The 19,289-nt window shown below is 44.6% G+C and overlaps 1 protein-coding gene across 1 annotated transcript; it reads left to right on the top strand.

Moving 5' to 3' along the window:
* The first annotated feature begins 231 nt into the window (after positions 1-231).
* NARF (nuclear prelamin A recognition factor) lies at positions 232-13,504 on the top strand. Its single transcript, XM_010146395.1, has 10 exons — positions 232-351; positions 1,652-1,795; positions 3,854-3,986; positions 5,390-5,524; positions 7,937-8,055; positions 8,910-9,039; positions 9,683-9,755; positions 12,286-12,423; positions 12,539-12,696; positions 13,263-13,504. Exons 1-10 carry the CDS (start codon positions 232-234, stop codon positions 13,502-13,504), a joined length of 1,392 nt encoding a protein of 463 aa, XP_010144697.1.
* The last annotated feature ends 5,785 nt before the right edge of the window (positions 13,505-19,289 follow it).

Genomic DNA, 19,289 nt, shown 5'->3' with positions numbered 1-19,289 from the left:
GGCTGCTCCCGGGCTCGGCTTCGCCTTCCCCTCGGTGTTAAAAAAACACCTTCGGAACTGTAAAACGGCTGAAGCGACTGAGTGTCTGAGGAATTATTTACACCGCAGCAAACGCACTTTGAAAACGAAGCGTTGCATATCAAGGTTTAACACCACTGGAAACTGGAAGAGCTGCGTGAGCCTCTGATGACACCAACAGCTCTGCAAAGACGTTCTTATTGAACAGGGGATATGTTTTGCATAAGACATGTATTTTATGTTTTGTTTCAGGAATGCAGTAAAAAACAGAAAAATGATGATACACAAAGTATGTCCGTTGATGCATTGAGTTCAAATGATGATTTTGAGGAGGTAATGTTCCTTCTGAAAATTATAACATGCTTATTTGGATTTGTTTATGTTGTGTAGCCTGAAGGAGGGTGTAAGTAGAGAACTTTCAAGTACTAAAGTTCTTCCCGGAGAGGGTGGGGAGGCACTGGGACAGGTTGCCCAGAGAAGCTGTGGATGCCCCATCCCTGGAAGTGTCCAAGGCCAGGCTGGACGAGGCTTGGAGCAACCTGGTCTAGTGGATGGTGTCCCTGCCCATGGCAGGAGGGTTGGAACTGGATGGTCTTTAAGGTCCCTTCCAACCCAGACCATTCTATCATTCTATTCCATGATTCTAAATGTAACACTAATCAACAAACAGTTGTAAGCAATTATGAGCACTTTCTAGATGGCTCGTAACATGAGAATCAAGGATCTTTAAAGAAGATGAAATAGAAAACCCTTACTATCCAAACACAAATTCAAGTTAAAAAAAAAAGTGTGTCAAAAATCTTACATCAGAGATAGGGCTCATAAGGAAAAAAGGGGGGTTTTGACAGTACAAGTGTACAAACTGTCATTTTGGTTTTTATATTAGACAAACTTAATTAAGATCACCTCCCATTCTTCAGCAGGTAACTGTTTCCCTTGGAATGGGTTCATAATTGAGGAGGTTTTTTTGTTTTGCGTTGATTTTGTTTGTTGGGGTTGGTTTTTTGTGGGTGTCATGTTTTGTGTTTTTTTTTTTTTCTACGTATTCTGGTTATGTTGCACTTCTACCCAAGTACTCCTTCTTCCCACAGATGAACTGCCAACAGGGTTGTAGTCCGAAGTATAAAACTCTTGACCTTACAGTGTATGTGCAGTGTGATTGCAGGACTGTGTTCTGTTTATCTCCTGGTAGAAAGCCAAAGGCATCTTGCTGTTAGAGGCACCTGGCTACTGAGGAGGTTTAATAGTTCAAGTAAAAGTCTTCCCAGTTGGCTGGGAAGTTGGTGGGGACCATCAGCTCTGGGAAGTTGGTGGGGACCATCAGCTCTGAAATACAGTGCAAATCAAGTTCCTAGAACATGGACTGCAGGGCTAAATTTAGATCTATGTTTACACTTAAACATTTTTGAGTTTCACAATAATAATAGGAGCAGAGCCATGAAGAAGGATGGAGCAAATTATGTTGATTATTTCTAAGGAATCTTAGATGTTATGCGAGTGAAATGGATTGTCTTGTTTTAAATGAAACATTGACAGCATGTTTGGTCTTCAGCTGGGTCATTGCAGAGGTCTGGAAAATTGGTCAGTCTTCAGTAAATACTTGTTTACTTCTTTTTCTTTTTCCCCTCCCCAGAAAAATGAGTTTTATACATCGGCTAACGCTAAAATACTCCTTAGCGACTGCCTAGCTTGTGACAATTGTATTACATCAGAAGAAGGAGCCAGAGTTTTCCAACAGAATCAGAAGGAGTTCTGTCGTGTTCTTAACCTTAATAAGGTAAAGTGACACAAACAATAACACACTGCTTTCTGCTAGGAGGAGGAGGAAATAGCAGAATGACTAAGCAGCTTGTTTTCCCAAGGCAGATAATGTGAAGATTTGTCAGGATGTACTTTGTCCAAAGAGAGGAAGTGAAAACTGCAGGCAAGATAAACATTAAAGTACTTAGAATAATTTTGCACTACAGATGCCAGATCCTGGCACTTAACCTAAAAGCTAGAGGAAAGCTAGCTTCTGCACCTGTAGAAGTAAAATTTTTTGAATACATTAACTACCTCATTACTGTAGCAGTGCATGTTCAGTGTTTATAAAGACTTACACCTTCACTACTAGGACTGTTCTGGGTGGTTTTGGTGCCAATGTATCCACATAATACAAAGTTATTGAGGCCGTGTTTTTGAAAGTGGGATTGCTTTTAGTGTATTCAAGCTGGCTTTATTTGGAACAAAATTTTTTGTCTGATTTCTTAGCAAAACATATAAATTGCTCTCTTATTTTCTGCTGAGATCTGGATTTCCTGGAAGCTAATTGGTGTATATGGTGCTCAGAACTTTAGATCTTGGTCCTGAATTAATTACTTTAGGTCTGCTCCAGACTTCTGTGTCCTTACTTGGTATGCAAAAGCTACCAGAATAGATGCTTTTCCTTAGTCTGTACTTAAGGCTGCGAGAAATGGGCTTGTTCAGCCTGGAGAAGAGGAGGCTCTGGGGAGACCTTACAGCACCTTCCAGTGCCTGAAGGGGCTACAAGGAAGCTGGGGGGGACTTTTTACAAGGGCCTGTAGTGACAGGACAAAGGGTAACGGGTTTAAGTTGAAAGCGGGGAGGTTTAGATTGGATATCAGGAAGACGTTCTTCCCGGAGAGGGGGGGGAGGCACTGGGACAGGTTGCCCAGAGAAGCTGTGGATGCCCCATCCCTGGAAGTGTCCAAGGCCAGGCTGGATGAGGCTTGGAGCAACCTGGTCTAGTGGAAGGTGTCCTTGCCCATGGCAGGGCGGTTGGAACTGGATGGTCTTTAAGGTCCCTTCCAACCCAAACCATTCCATGATTCTATGATTAAGTGTCATAAATAAGAAGATTCATTATATAGTGATTTCAGTTTTCTTGGAACTAGTTGAACTCTTTGTACATGAGAAAAAGAGAAGGGAGGGAATCTTCTTTGTGTCACCTGGGTCCTATTAAGACAGCCTGAAATCTACAACAGGGAGGCAGCCAGATCCCTTGATCCAGGTACCTTCAGGGGTCCAAAAGAGGACAGTGAGCAAGAGATACACTTTCCAGGCAGACATGAGCTCTGCTTGTAGGGTCATTATGCAGCATTTAGGGTGTCTAAGTACAGACTATGGCCTCTAACTTCTTAGGGTGGGATTTGTTTGTGGCACAGTCCTGGTTTGTCTTCCAAGGGCTCTGCTGGTGTAGAAAATGTCCCAACTAAAACACAAGACTCATTTTGAACTAAATGTCTCGGTCAGCAGAGCTTTGCCATTGCACACCATCTTCGGTATTTCCAAGGGTTCTTCAGTGCCTACAAACGCTGCCTTGTTGAGGGTCCTGTCTTGCCACTTTCCCTCAAATTCAGTGACAGAGATACAGGAGCCTTAACAAAGGGTCAAATCTGTAATTTGCTGGGTTGGATTTGTAACTTCAAACACCCATGCTCCTGTAAACATTAGTTTAGATTATTTATTAATATTTAATCACACAGCTTTCTTTGTATTTGCTAGAATGTTACGGGTGCTGAGTGTATAAGAGACATGGGTGTCTTTTAACTTTCCTTATGCCATTAGGAGACCAACCACAGGATTGTCCTAGGAGGGGTGAATTTCCCTGAGTTACATAAAAGCAACTTGTGCAGGTGATGGGAGAGGAACACTGACAGGATCAGAGGAAAATCCAGTCCTGCCCTCAGGAAACCAGATAGTTGTTTCATAGGAGTTTAATGATATGGCCCAGTGAAGCATAGGAGGAATAACTCAGAGTGGAAAAGGGAGGGAAAGCATAGAGCCTTACCCTGTTGTAATTGCATACCTTGTTTCCTTTTGTTTTGTTTACCAGAAATGTGATACCTCAAAACACAAAGTGTTGGCAGTGTCCATATGCCCTCAGTCATTGCCTTATTTTGCTGCTAAATTCAGTCTCTCTGTGAATGATGCAGCCAAGAGACTCTGTGGTTTCCTCAAAAGCCTGGGTAAGTTTGGGTTTGTTATGATGGTGAGCAGAAAGGGGAGATATCTCAGGGTTTTGCTTCCTCATCAGAATTTTGTTATGCAGTCATACAGTGCCATTGCACAGTCTAGTTTAGAGCTTGACACAGGCTCCTGATATGAATGACTGCGCACCAGTATGGCATAACACTAGTTTCAGAAGTGCATGGGAGATGTTAGCGTGTTGCTAGTGAAGGTTGCAGAATGTCTTCAAAGCCTTCACTGCCAAGAAACCAGGGAGGATTTGGCCATAAGCTTCTATAAGATTTCTCATAATTTTGTCACTTGAGGGAGGAACGGAATTCTTACCCTAAATGTCTTCCATTCCTTCTGACACTGTATCTCCAGGAGATTCTCAGTTCTTTTTGGATGAGGCTTGGAGCAACCTGGTCTAGTGGAGAGTGTCCCTGCCCATGGCAGGGGGGTTGGAACTAGATGATCTTTAAGGTCCCTTCCAACCCAAACCATTCTATCTTTCTTTGTTTCCTGTAATTTGAAATTACATGCAAGAACTGTTGCATCTGCCTGTTTTATAATAAAGCTATATTTCCTTTGCTCTTTATACAATATAGACAACATTTAATTTAAATAACAAACAAACAAAAAAACCCAAAAACCAGACACTTTGTCTGTAGCTTTGGGGGGGGTGGGGGTGGGGTGTTATGTACTTGAGGGAGGAAAGAAAAAGGACAGTGAGAAACATATAAACTGTTTCCTTCCTTATATATATTCACTCTTCATAGTTTTTATGCATTCCTTTGCCCAGTATATTTTCTTAATCCAAAAGGAATGCTAAGTTCTGGTGGGCCCCAGTTTTCTTAGAATGCATTAATTATCTACGCCTGGCTTGCTGCGGGGACATGCTCAGAACTGCGTAGGCACAGAGGGAGTGCGTTGCTAAATAAGCAGGCAGAAGGTCTCTGCTGGGTTGGTGATATGCTCGGGTGCCCTTGCAGACAACTTCAGTGGAAGATACGCCTCTTGGCTGGGCGCATTTTTTGTGGATAATGATATGCGACTGCAGCACATCTTGGAAAGAATGCTCCTTTCCGGGAGTTGCTGCATAGCCCAGGAGTTGTGACATCTCACTTGGGTAAACAAAAAGCAAATATATATGCTGAATGTGGCAAGCGTCTTGTAAGGAAACAAACTGAAGTGTTGCCGGTCAGCATTGGCGAGTTGGTGGTCCTTTTAAATTCGTGACATAGAAGATAGCTTTTCAATGTGTGGCTTTTATTTTTGACTACTGTTTGTGAAAATTTGGAGAGGGCAAAGAATATAGCCCTTGACCCTCCAAGTTTTTCTGTAGACCTGGAACCTGGAAAGAAGCCTGTGAGATGGAAAACATTTGAGTAATTCACTTTTCCTTACTGCTTTCTTTCATAAGGGGTGCATTATGTATTTGACACCACTATAGCTGCTGATTTCAGTCTCCTGGAGAGCCAGAGGGAGTTTGTGCAGCGGTATCAACGGAGGAACCAGGAGGAGCATGCCTTACCGATGTTTGCCTCTGCTTGCCCTGGTGAGAACTCATTTCTCCAACCTTCCCACACTTCAGCCTAGTCTCGGTGGAACTACCAAGGAGCTAAGGAAAGGGTGCTTTCATTTGGGAGCCTTGCAAAACTTAGAGCATTTTGGCTTTGCTTTTGAGAGATACCAAGTGTTGTCCACAGTATTGTGTTATAATAGCACTGGTAAAGGTGAACCGTGCATACAAGGAAGGGGTGTGATCACGCTAGGTAAAGCACGTGCTGGTTCATTGTAGGGCCTTAGCAGTCGGATAAAAGGTTGAAATATATTCCCTATCTGCATGTTACAGTTGTCTGTTGGAGCTCTGTAAAAGGTGAGGAGTGTAAATTCTATTGCTGCTTTTCAAAAAAAGAATGAACCTTGCTGTGGTCTACAACCTGTGATGATACAAAGAACCTGAACTATGATTTCCTGTGATGGTGTTTGTGTGCGGTAGTTGTTCATCAGTTGTATTTCCCATGGCTTCTATAAAAGAACCCTGCATTGCATGTGAATTTCTGGATAATGCAACTGAGGTGGAGGAGCACTGAGGTTTTCTGTGCTTTGTGGATGACCTTAGGATAAGTTAATAAGAAGTCTGTGACCTTTCTAGTGGCATTTTGTAAATTATCAATGCTTATCCATATCTAAAGGGTGTCAGGAGGATGGGCCCAGGCTCTTCTCAGTGGTGTCCAGTGACAGGACGAGGGGCAATGGCCATAAAATGGAAAACAGAAGGTTCAGCCTGAACGTGAGGAAGGCCGCCTTCCCTGAGAGGGCGACAGAGCACTGACCAGGCTGCCCAGAGAGGTGGGGAGTCTCCTGCTCTGGAGACTTTCCAAAGCCCCCGGACTGGTTCCTGTGTGATCTGCTCTAGGGGATCCTGCTCTGGCAGGGATTAGATGATCTCTAGAGGTCCCTTCCAACCCCTACCACCCTGAATCTGTGGAATTGAGGAGTTAGTGGCTACTGCTTTGTGTGTCCACACCACAAAGTTTAACACGATGTTTCCTTATCGAAAAGACTCTTTAAGGAACTTTGCTCTCTGATATACTTAAACCACCACCTTTATTATCTTAAGCAAAGATTTGAACTTGCCAGTTGAGCCTTGGGGAAAGTAGCGCTACTCTTAATGACTGAGATGGTTATGTCTAACATTTACAAAATAATTCCTACTTGAAAGGTCACAGACTTGATTCACAAAAATGTCTCGCTTCTGAGAATTCTGCACGTGAGAACTTGTTATGAACAGAACCTGCACTTGATCACAACTGAAAAGATGCAGAACATTCAGTCATTGTGTGCTTTTTACAATCATTTCAGTTTAAGTATGATGTCACATTCCTTGAAGTGTCAAAAAAGGGGTAAAAGTACCTCCTTCACCTAACCCTTGCCCTCCGCAGCTCCATCCGAGTGAGTTTGTGGTGTTGCTCTTCAAAAGGTTAATAAAAATCCCAAAATATTCCTTTCTAGCTTTGAAATAACTGAAGTAGATTGCATTCTTTACAGAAATGTTAGGTGCAATTACAGTTACAGCACTTTCTGTTCCTTGTTCTTCTCTCTACCCCAGATGACATAAAATTATCCCAGAAATGTTGTTTACTGGGTGTGTTTATCATAAAATTTTTTATATAGCCCTGTAGATAGAAGGTCCATGTGAGCTCAGGTATAACTGCTTTACTCTTACTTATCTTCAGGTGTAACTTTACACAGAAATACTGCCCTTGGCAGGAGTAGTCTGCGGTGTAAAATCTTTTAGAGCGTAGCCTGTATGCCCAAGAACCCTATAAAAGGGCCACCAGAGTCTGGTGGAAGGCAGGGGGACTCTTGAGGAGCTAAGAATGTTGAACACGGAGGGATTTTGGTTGATGATTCTGTGTGGCACTGTGGGGTGTTTCTAAAGAAGGTGTGGGTACTCTAGTAAAAGAAGCCAGTTTTTTCAAGGCTTAATCCATGTGCCTCTTGTGATAATGCTTTCATGTGACTTTCGGTTCTGGAGGAGGCAAGCTGAGTGCGCGGATATTAAATCTCGGGAAACAGAAGGTTACAGTTAAGCAGCTGAACAGAGCGCTGCTGTTGTATCTGATGATCCAAGGGCTGAGGTCTGGAAAGTCAACTTGCTCTTTGTTAGCTGGGTTCCCGTTCTTTCTGCTTTGTTAGATCTGTGCATTAGAAAAGGTGTCACAGGTCACGAAGATCGTGGTGGCTTCTAGGTGTAGAATTAAGGACCCAGTAAATTATGGATAGCCAACTGTAAAGCACTGCTAGCAGAGCCTTGAGGTTCTCTGCAGTTCCCAAGGTGGGGCTTCCAGGCTACACAGAAATGTCCTACCTACTGTGAAGGACACACACTCTTTTCATTTTTAAGAGCTGTTCTGTAACTGCTGCCACCTCACTATCTTGCTATAATTTTCTGTCATTTGAGGATGGATCCGGTATGCTGAAAGGGTACTTACCAATCTTGTGACCTCTCACATTTGCACTGCAAAGTCTCCACAGCAGATCATGGGCTCCCTGGTGAAGGGCTACTTTGCCAGGCAGCAGGTAGGTAATTCTGATTTATTTTTGCCATTATACTCTTCTATAAAGATGGGCTTTTAATACCGAAGTATAGATCTTTGTGTATTATAAAGTGATAAAGCATCTTCCTGTATTTTGTCCTTTATTTGAAGAATAAGTGGTGCTCAGCTGCTATACAAGTGCCCGTGATAAAAAGAATGTACAAAGAACCTCATTTTATGTGGTGCAGTGTGAGCTGGCAGCAATTCTTGTGCTCCCAGTGCAACATGGATTTAGGTATTTACGGATAAAATTAAATCCAGGGTAGCTAAAGAGATTCTTGTTAAATGCTGCCTGTGTAGTTCCATAGCACAGCCCAATCAGAGGAAGAGCAATGTAGAAATTGCCCTGTTGTCTGGGATCAAAAAAAGCATTGTGTCCGAGAAACTAACCTTACCTTCTCAATTTGGTATGTTGAAAAAGTTGCCATTCTTTTTATGTATCACCCTTAAATTTAACTGCATCCACATTATATGGGAAAGTATTGCTGTCTGTGCGGAGAGAAACGCTGATGGGCCTGCTGTGGGTGAAGGTGAGTGACAGATGGAAAACAAGCCTGAAGTCCTGGCTTGCATGCACTTTCTAAGGTGATCAGAAGCTGCAGACAATGTGGTCTGAAGGAGCAGGTGTGTTTCAGCCGGCAGACTGACTGTGGGTGTTTGTTGCTGATGCTTTGGGACTTCAGGCAACTCGCTTCATCTGTGTGGCAATCTTTAATTGTTAGAGATTGATTACCTGTATTACCTGCGTAGAGTTTACGATGCTATTTTCATCCTTGTCCTTGAACTTGTCTTCTGCTCTTCGTGGAGTTCACATGTGCTCTTTTCTATGTTCCACAGAATTTGTCTCCTGATAAAATTTTCCATGTAATTGTGGCGCCTTGTTATGACAAAAAACTGGAAGCCTTGCGGGAAGATTTCTACACTGCCTTGTATAATTCACAAGAAGTTGATTGTGTTCTGACATCAGGTTAAATCTTCTTTAAAATTCTTGTTTACAAAGACAGAAGTGAGGGACCATTGTTGGAATAGTCTTTATGCCAGACTTTGCTTTTTTCAAGTCTGCTTTCGTTGGAAGGCTGGCTTTTTTCTGCTTTAAAAAAAGTACGGGGTTTTGTGCTATTGGTAGTATAGGTGTTCTGTCGGGAAGGCAAAGTGAAAAATACTTTCCTTCTAAGTTGGTATTCATCTGAAAACAAGACTCAGATGTTTGTTTTTCACTGCCTCTTGAGAAAGGTAAGAGTTGTGCAGATCTATATGAAAAATAATCACCTTGCTTGCCCAAATACATGGCACGAGTGGCTTTCTGGTGTGGCTCTTGTCTTTAATGTCCAAGCTACGTATCCTCCTTTTTCCCCTGCAGTGCAGAAATGTTTTCAGAACTTGATCTAACAGAAGGGCGAAGGATAGCAGAGTTTGGAGCAAGGTGAAGGCGCTTTTCTTCAGGGCTGGAAGTGTCAGGCTTTTCCGTTACTGGAGGGAACTGACTCTAGTAAGGGTTGGAGGATGTGGCTGTAAGCACAGTAGATGTTGGGATATTCACCTCAAACAGGGGTGCAGCATGTGCATTTTGCTTTTGTGTTGAAAGTGAAATGTCATACATTTTCCTACAGGTGAAATTGTCCAAATAATGGAACAGAAAAATGTGTCTATGAAGGATGTGACTGAAGTAGCTGTAGATAGTTTGTAAGTAGTTTTGTTGTGGATTGCTTCCTCGTTTTGATGACAAATGACAAAACCTTTGAGCACATTTGACATAAACTTCTCAAAAGGATGTTTTTTCATGTTAAAGAAAAAAGCATGCATCAAAGCCCAAGTATCCTAAAGCCTCATCCTTTATGTGGTGGCCAAAAAACCCTAAAGTATTCTTAGATGCTCGTTGCTGTATATAAAAGTAATGCAAAATGGATAATATAAAACTGTATATTCTGTCTGAATAAAAAGGAGATAATCTGAGGTCATGTCCTCTATCTAGCAACTCCTTTAAAATTTCATTTTTGAAGATTTGCATAGCTCCTTTTTATTTTAATGCAGTAATTATAGGTTTGACTACATCAAGTTTACGCGTTGCTAGTAAGTGTGACTGTCTCGGAGTGCTGACGCCTTTCAGAGCTCTCCTGAGTGTGTATAAAGCTGAACAGTCTCGTCTGCCCCCTCCAACTGCCTGGCCTCGCACAAAGGTCCTGGGATGCAGTCACGGGCTCGACCATCTGCTCTGCTTCCTTCATCGTGAGCAGCATCTTGGCAGTGAATTTCCACTTCCCCTAATGTGTTCACGTGGAACTGATGGAAGTAGCAAGCTTTCAGGAAATTTCTTTTTTTTTTTTTATACTGAAGACAGCAGTTAGAGTTTTATCTGATCTTTGAAAAACTAACATGCTTTAGATGAAGATGACGCAGAACACTGACGCAGTGTTGTTTACCCGCTGCGTGACTGGCTGAGAGCGCAGTGTGCCTGTTGTTTTAATTCTCAGGCTTAGTTACGAAAGCTGGTCTCGCTGATCTTTGTTCGAGTGTGACAGATGTTACTGGGTATCTCTCCAGAGTGGTGGTAGTGGAGCAATAAACACGTGTTCTTGCACAAAATAGAAAGCTCAGGAAATTTCTAAAAATCCTTCCTACTTTGGGTTAGTACCCTGCTTGGACCTTGCCTAGGCTGGAGAAATTTAAGTGGCACGGCAGTAACCGTTCCAGAGCTGGGTTTGTAGTGCAGCTCCTAGGATTAGGCTGCTGCAGCAATGCCTGCTACACAGAAGGAGAATTACCTGAAGCGCTTGAAGACACAGAGGTGGTCGTTTGTTTCTGAATCAATGAAGAACACACTGTTAGTCAGAATATCCCTATTTTATTGGATCAATTTATGCTGGGAAATAATTTTTCAGAGGAGTAACCTGGTAATACTGCTTCAGGCTGTGAGAGCCAATGACATAGTTTTTGCTCTTCTGGAGTCTTCAAAGTAAGTTTTGCAGAGAAATTTATGTTGCTTGAACTCCTCTTCTTAAAAGAAGTTCCAGCACAGAAGCAATTGGTGGTACTTAGTGTTAAAAAAAGTAGTGTGAAAGCAATAATAGGTGTTTGAGTTCTCAGCTCACTTCTGTAGGTAGCGAGCGCTAACAAATAGCAATTGGCTAGAATCAGGAGGCACGTCATGACGCAAAATCACCCAGAGTTACAGGAAAAAAACCCACCCAATTGCAATATTTCGTAAGTAAATGCAGTGGCATGGCATAGAGAGGGTGCTCGTAGTGCATTTGAAAACTCAGCTCTCTAGTGACTGAAATATTTCTCTGTCCTTATTACAACTTCATTTTTATTTTAATAGTAAGGTGGTAACTTGCACTTTAGTTTTGTGGTTGACTGGTGTGCGCAAACCCCCGCTCAGGCACGGGAGCGGTACCGGCTCGTGTCTGGATGCCCTGGGTGGGCCGTGAGGCTGAATGGCGAGGTTTTTACGTGCGAGAGCGAAGGACGCCAAGTGTCTGTTGGCTAACCTGGAGAGGAATACCTCGCCCTGGAGCTAGCATTACCACGCACCCCGATCGTTTCTCCTGTGCCAGAAAAGAGCACGAGCCTGTCGAGCTGCGGGCTTTGGCGGCCGCCAGCGCATGTCCCAGTACAGTTCATGCTGCAGCCTCTCGTACTGGTCAGCGCTCTGTTTTTAACTGAGGCAGAGGTGAATGCTGCGCCCACTGGACACGAGCTTACTAGTTTAGTGCTTGTCTTAAAGGTACAGAGTTCTAGCTCTGTTACAACTGTACCGATTTGGTATTATTTCAGCGGCACAGTGTTACAGATCCTGACAAACAGCTCCCGGAGCAGGATAATTGTGAGCAAAGGCTTGTAACTTCTGAAGCGCTTTTATATGCTCACAGAATAACAAGGATTTACTTACTTTTTCCCAAAAGTGCCTCCTGAGCGCTAAGTGGCTGTTAACCCGGTCTTTGGGCTGTGCTGCATGTGCATTCTTACAAATTACTGGTGCTCAAGGTTTCTGAACATGGGAAGCCCTGCATCCTTTTATATTCTTTTGCCACAATCTTGTTGCTGTCCTAAACAGTTAATTTTTTTTTTTAAGCTGCAATAAATAAAAATGTTAGTATGTTCTCATTGCTATAAAACCCCTTTTTGTGAGGGGAGACAGAGAAGGGGAAAAACATCCTACTGCAATAAAGTGAAGGAATGAATTTTGGAGTTGATCTTTCTGTTGTTTTCTAAGGTTTGATGGAATAAAGGAGGGAGATGTAGTAAGGCATGATGGAAAGAGATCCGATGGTTACCTGGAGCACATTTTTAAACATGCTGCGAAGGAGCTTTTTGGCATGGATGTCAAAGAAATCACCTACAAAGCATTAAAGTAAGCTGAAGCTTTGTATCCTTGTTCTGTAGGGTGAGCTAGTTGGTGCTGCAGTGAACCCTGCTGCATCCCTTGGGTAATGCAGGACTTTAAATTGTTCTCTGTATCTTTATAGGAACAAGGACTTTCAAGAAGTTACCCTGGAAAAGGATGGTGAGACAGTGCTGCGTTTTGCAGCAGCTTACGGCTTCAGAAATATCCAAAACATGGTTCTGAAGTTGAAAAAAGGAAAGTTTTTATACCATTTTGTAGAAGTCCTTGCCTGCCCAGGAGGTAAGAATAACTGTGGATCCACAGTCATGCTGTGCACACAAGTTGAGTCCCAAAGGAAGGCTGTCTAACAGACAGAATTAATTCATTCCCTCTTAATTATCATCTTAATAATCCAAAACACAATTTAGCGAATAGTCCAGAACACCAATTACCCGTGCAGGGCTGGGTCAGAAATCGATTGGGTTTTCTAAAATTAACCATGATGTTACTTGTTCTTTTCTGATCTCTAAATAAGTGACAGCATGGCTGTTAGGATTATTTCAAACCTCAGAGGTAATAAGCTGGAACGGTGGTTGTCAAGGGCAAGAGAAGACAAGGAACATAATTAAGATCATAAAACCATGGAAAAGGCAAAGGAGAGAGGTTGTTGACATGGAAACCTCATTTAAATTAAGATGTTGCTTTAAGTAAATTCTGATTCTAACAGCATGGAACGGGTAGTTTATGTACAGAGACAACTTTTTTATGTAGAGAAGTATGAAGAAAGATTTTCAAGCTGATAGAAACTATATTATCTCCTCTCCATCACCCTTGTGGTTTTTTCTTCTCCCCTTCCCCCCTCAAAGGGTGCCTAAATGGAAAAGGTCAGGCACAAACTGAAGATGGAAAACCAGACAAAGCACTGCTAGCCCAGATGGAAGACGTGTATGCTGCAATACCTGTCAGACTGCCAGAAACCAACACGCACGTGCAGAAGATGTACCAGGACTGGCTGGAAGGCATGGACTCTAAGAAGGTCCAGGAAACTTTGCACACCACGTACAGCGCAGTAAATCAAACAGCAAGCAATCTGGATATCAAATGGTAATAAATCCAACTCGTAAAACATGTGCTTAGGTTAGTTACAGATTCAGCACTGGAAACATTCTATGCAATCGCAGATGCTATGCACTAGCCGAGTGTATGAATGAGACGCTTCCTGATTGTGGATTGTTACTTGGGAAGACCCCTTGCTTTTTAAAAAACAGAGACCTCTCTGAAAGCCCTGGTTCCTCCCGTTGTCTGCCGGCTTGTACTGTGTGCAACCTCCTGTGTGTAATGGATCTCTCCATTCAAAAACGTGATCTTACAAGGTACATAAGCACTTTCTGCCAGGTGCAGGGAGTGTAGTTCCTGGTGAAGCTCCTCCCTGAAGGAAGGAGTTCCCTTCACAAAGTGGGCTCCCCCAAGAAGAGGAGATCACTTACTCCCACCCCTAGGTATGCAATCCTTTTCCTTGTGGGGAAGGAGTCATGAATTTCAATATTGTCACAGTTGTTGTGAAGTAACTTGGGATGTACTTGCCTTGTTGACAAAACCTTTAGTGGGACAAGTGTGTAGGGAGAAGTGTAGTGAGTTCTGCTATGCCTTCTATCCATACGTTAACAAAACCAATTCAGTTCCCAACTAGAGCCACCGTTCCTTACTGCTGTAATGTTTTGTTAACCAACAGGATGCTTCGTGTAATCTGAACTCGGGAAACTAATGCCAAATGGTTGTAATGCACCCCTTCGTTAAAAATTGTTCCACGTGCTTGGTTGGTACAAAAAGAGAATTTTCCGTTCCTTCCTTTTAAGTTTTCTTCAAAGCTTGCAGCCGGGAAGAGTGATGTGGCTTACTTCAGCCACTTTATGGGTGTGAAACACGCCTCTGCGCTCTCACGTGAGCACGTGCATACCACTGCTTCCCTAGATTCGCTGAGTGAGACTTAGGGCACCCTTACTCGCTCATGTTTTGGTACACAGAATACCAGATTGGGTTTTTTTTTTTTTCCATTTATCTCCATGTTGACAGACTTCTGTAAAAATACCCTCATGGAGTGCCTCTGAAAAACACATTCAGCAATGCTTGCGAGCTCGTCCAAGTTCTGTGTGTCGGTTGACATCATGAATTTCGGTGCACTTGTTTAAGTATGTGGTAAAGGTTTTATTTAACAGATGTTGCAAAGTGGTATTTGCTTTTCTGCAGCTTCCCGAGTTGTCAGTTATTCAAGAATGTGATGAACAAAAACAAAAATCAAACTGCTGCCAAACTTACTCAGATTTTCCTAGTAGCATTGCATTTTGTTCAAGTTTCATGGCTGTTTGAAGATAGCCAAGTTCCAGTTTTTCTGTTCCAGTCTGCAAGTGGGGATGGGCTTTTTTAATCATTTCAGGCAGGGCTTGAGTTAACCTTGTGAATTCCTTAATCTTAGAGCCGCTGTTTGAGTCCGTGTGGGTTTGCAGTCTGCATCCACCCAGAACGCAGGGGATGGGCTGAAGGCATCAGTGAAGGCAGGGCAAGTTCTTGCATTGGCTGAGGGAGAGAGGCAGAACTAAGTGTGGCGATGACAAGAGAGACTTCTTAATGTGAAGCTGGTAATAGAATTGCAGCTCTCAATTTGACCTCCTCCTAAATAACAAAACCTTTCACGCTGAGGCATGTTTCCATTCAAGTGCAAACGCATTTGATTACTGTGCTGCCCGAATGCACACAGTGAGATTAATGCCCAGAAATTACCCTCCAAGTTGTTTCTTGTTGGGATAAGAACATTATACTTATGGTGCAATATCAGAACATCTACAGAACATCTACCTCTGTACAGGAAGGGAGTCCGGAAGTCGTGGGGAGACCTGTGTATAGCCGAAAGTTTAATAAACGTCTGCTGAAGAAAGAGGGTGATGTTGCATGAGACTTCAGAACAGGTTCCTTTCGGAAGCAACATCCAACTCGTTTGGTCTGATTCTGTCATGATTTCCTCCAAAAACTTTAAGAGAATCACCTTGTAATAAAGTGGTCTTGTTCTCTTTGTACAGACACGTTTCTCTGTATATATGGTTTATAGCGCGATGGCATGTTTAAATTATATCGCTTCAGTTCTTTGCACAGTAGGCTTATTTTTTATGTGTGTATACTGGATGAAATGGTATGGAAAAGGTGTTTGCTTTCCTGATGAAATCTTTGCCGAACTACACGAGAGCTGCCCCTTCTGACCGGGTAGCCCTGAGCCGCTCGCGCGGCGTGAGGAGTACGTGTCTCGCGTGGGTGGCACCGCTCTCCGGGCTCTCCTTTGCCGTCAGGCTCGCCTGTCGCGCTCAAGAGCCCCGTGTCCCACGCGGGTGGGGACCCTCGGCATTGGGCCAGTAGGCAGAAGAAATCCGGCTACAGGCGCTGTGCTCCCTCTGCAAGGGAAACGGGTGGCTCGGTGCGGAAAGAGCCTTTCAGTTGGATCCAGCGTTTCTTCCCCCTGCGGAGGTGTTTTAACCTGTGGAGACAGTAGCAGTGTCAAAATCGTGTGGGCTCTCTGCCTGCCGCAGTATCCTTCGGAGAGACGGGGAGGGTGTCTGGCTGGGCAGCTTCTCGTGGCTAGGTGGAACGTGTGTGGTGTAACTAGTGACTTACGGTGACTGATACTTGTCTTTTATTGGTCAGTTTTGTTTTATAAGACTTTACGGAGTAAAAACTGATTTTAAGGTTTTAAAGCCCTTTTCTTTGAAGTGCCAGTTTAAAAGAAAACCAGCTTTTTCCCTTGACTGTAGCATCTTTCCCCCGCCACCTTCTTCGCTGAAATCTTACCTTACATCAGAAAACCTTGTTGCAGCTTTGTGTATCGTGAAATACTTGATTCTGGCTTTTAACTCTACAGCAGGGAGGTCTGTCCCTGTTGGCGCGTTTCTAGCCGTGCTTCCTGAAGCGACAGCGCGCATTAGTTCCCCGGTAGGGTTTTGTCAACTAAGAATTTTCATTGCTCCTGCCTTGTCAGTGATGGGAGAAGCTCCTGGTGCGGTCACAGCCGCAGCGCTTCACTTCAGCTGAATGTTCTGCTGAGACGGTCTTGTCTCTGGGTGACTTTTAGAAAAGACTGAGTTGGAGGGGTTGTGGGAAAGTAACCGGAAATGCTAAATGAATTTGGAAATTGTCTTGGGGTGTTACTGACTTGAGCGTGTGGAGTGCTGGGTACCTTGGGTTGTAGATCCTCGTTCCGAGGCTGCTGCAGCAAGAGACCCACATGGTGCAGTGCCCTTGCCAAGCCTTCTCCAGCCGCTGGCCTCCGCCGCAGCAGCCTGCGTGTGTCTGCGGCAGGTGAGGGATGTGCATAGAGGTGGGGGCTTACAACAGCGGGTGTACCTGTCAGCAGCAGTCTCAGCCGGTTTATATTTGGAAAATGTTCAGTTACCTAAATTCCGGTGCTTTGTATTCAAATGGAGCATGACCATGAGCTGCCCTAAATAAATCTTGGTACTGGATTACGCACTGATTCTGCCTCGTTCCATATAAAAGCTTAACTCTTTGAGCACGCTTTCTTCTAACGCGCGTGCTCGCCTGGGAATTCAGCCTGAATACTCAGTAAGTCCATGACAGTAACGCTGGATCCGGTGTTTGTGAGCGTTGTGGATCACAGCTACTCTTCAGACTGGGAAATGCAGGAGAAGGTTGCTGGGTAGGAAGGGGTAATGTGCTCTTTGGGGTGGTGCAGTAATCGCTGCAAGGCTGTCGAGCATCCCATGGCTTTAAAGTGCTCTTGCCTGGGAAGAAGGATGGTGCTGGGTGAAGCCAGGCCGTGGGGGCTGACTGTTGGTGCTGGCACGCACTATAGACAGTTACTTACAACACCAGTGCGCGCGGAACAATAAAGGTACGTGTTTGTCTGCAGCACAGATGGGGAAGGGATGAAAAGTAGCCCTGATACAAAAGAGGGGGGTATTTTATCAAAAATAGGATGTGCAGTAATTTCTTTAACAAATTTAGCAATCATTTTCATAAATTCCCATGAACAGTTGGGATCCAACTTCCGCAGAAGAGTGGCTGGGCGGGAAGGTGCCCTGCGGGTTTTCCAGGGGACGGTTCAGGAGTGGTTACCCGGCCAGAGGAAAAGGAGGAGGGAGCTGATCCTCACCTTGGCACAGAACAGGCGAGAGGTGGCTGTTGCTGTGCGAACAAGGGACTGGTCAGGAGAAGTGGTGAGGAGGGGAGCCAGGATGTTAAGATGCCCTGAGCTACTCTTGAAACGAAGAATAAATAACGAGGATTTGTGTCAGAAAGCAGAGGCAATATCCACCTAAGTGGGGCAGTTACATCTGTGAGATTATACCTGTCCTGGTATCATTGCATTTCTTCCCTATTTTCCAAGTAAATAGTTGGGTGCACATAAAAAAAATAATGCCCAAATTCTGCACATTTACCGAAAATAAGTATGAATGGCTTTTTTGAGGGAAAACCCCTCAATACATGTAAAACAGTAAGAACCACTCACTGTAGGAGAACACCAGGTTCCAGACCATCTAATGAACCTGACAGTGTCCAAATCCGTGGGACCTGGTGAGATGCGTCTGCGGATCCTGAGGGAACTGGCAGATGAAGTGGCCGAGCCACTGTCTGTCCTGTTTGAGAAGTGGCGGTCTGGTGAAGTTCCCACTGACTGGAAAAGGGGAAACATGACTCCCATCTTAAAAAGAAAGACCGGGGAACTACAGGCCAGTCAGTGTCACCCCTGTGCCCGACAAGATCATGGAGCAGATCCTCCTGGAAACCATGCTAAGGCACATGGAAAATGAGGAGGTGATTGGTGACAGCCAACAATGTCCATTTGTTGTGCCTGACAAATACGGTGGCCTTGTATGACGGGGTCACAACCTTGGCGGACAGAGGATGTCATCTACCTGGGCTTGTGCAAAGCCTTCGACACTGTCCCACATGACATCCTTGTCTCGAAACTGGAGAGACGTGGATTTGATGGATGGACCGCTCAGTGGATAAAGGACCGGCTGGATGGTCGCACTCACAGTGCTGGTCAATGGCTCAGTGTCCGAGTGGAGATCGGTGACGAGCGGCGTTCCTCAGGGGCCGGTGTTGGTGCCTGTGCTCAGCTGATGTCATCTACCTGGGCTTGTGCAAAGCCTTCGACACTGTCCCACATGACATCCTTGTCTCGAAACTGGAGAGACGTGGATTTGATGGATGGACCGCTCAGTGGATAAAGGACCGGCTGGATGGTCGCACTCACAGTGCTGGTCAATGGCTCAGTGTCCGAGTGGAGATCGGTGACGAGCGGCGTTCCTCAGGGGCCGGTGTTGGGGCCTGTGCTGTTTAACATCTACATCAGTGACATGGATGGTGGCATTGAGTGCACCCTCAGCAAGTTTGCTGACGACACCAAGCTGCGTGGTGCAGTGACACGCTGGAGGGAAGGGATGCCATCCAGAGGGACCTGGACAGGCTGGAGAGGTGGGACCATGCCAACCTCATGGAGTTCAACAAGGCCAAGTGCAAGGTCCTGCACATGGGTCGGGGCAATCCCAAACAGAAGGACAGGCTGGGTGAAGAATGGATTGAGAGCAGCCCTGACCTTAATGACTTCCATGTCTTTCCCATCTGGCACCCAATGGTGCTTGGCATGCCAAGTCCCGGGTAAGTGCTAATCATGGGCTTAACAAGCCAGCACTGTCTTCTGAAGTCACTGCTGAGGTCAGTGGTCAGTGCCAGCACAGGGCTGTCCCCGTGCCTCCTTGCACAGCGCCTAAGGGGGGAGGTAGTGGTTCTCCAGATGAAACCATCCTACGATCTGGAGCTGACAGTGCCTTTCCGTACAGCCGTGCTCTGTGTCAGAGCATGTCCCTGTCACTCAGGCTGCATGG

This window comes from Eurypyga helias, unplaced genomic scaffold (genome assembly GCF_000690775.1).
Source record: "Eurypyga helias isolate BGI_N326 unplaced genomic scaffold, ASM69077v1 scaffold19332, whole genome shotgun sequence".
NCBI classification, from domain to species: domain Eukaryota; kingdom Metazoa; phylum Chordata; class Aves; order Eurypygiformes; family Eurypygidae; genus Eurypyga; species Eurypyga helias.
The sequence above is the reverse complement of the archived record's forward strand: the minus strand, read 5'-3'. Positions and strand labels throughout refer to the sequence as shown.

Coding starts and splice junctions, on each gene's coding strand:
- NARF (XM_010146395.1), top strand. CDS start 232: ATGTTTTGCATAAGACATGTATTTTATGTTTTGTTTCAGGAATGCAGT. Junction 8,056..8,909: donor GCTACTTTGCCAGGCAGCAG/GTAGGTAATTCT, acceptor TATGTTCCACAG/AATTTGTCTCCTGATAAAAT. Junction 9,040..9,682: donor TGATTGTGTTCTGACATCAG/GTTAAATCTTCT, acceptor ATTTTCCTACAG/GTGAAATTGTCCAAATAATG.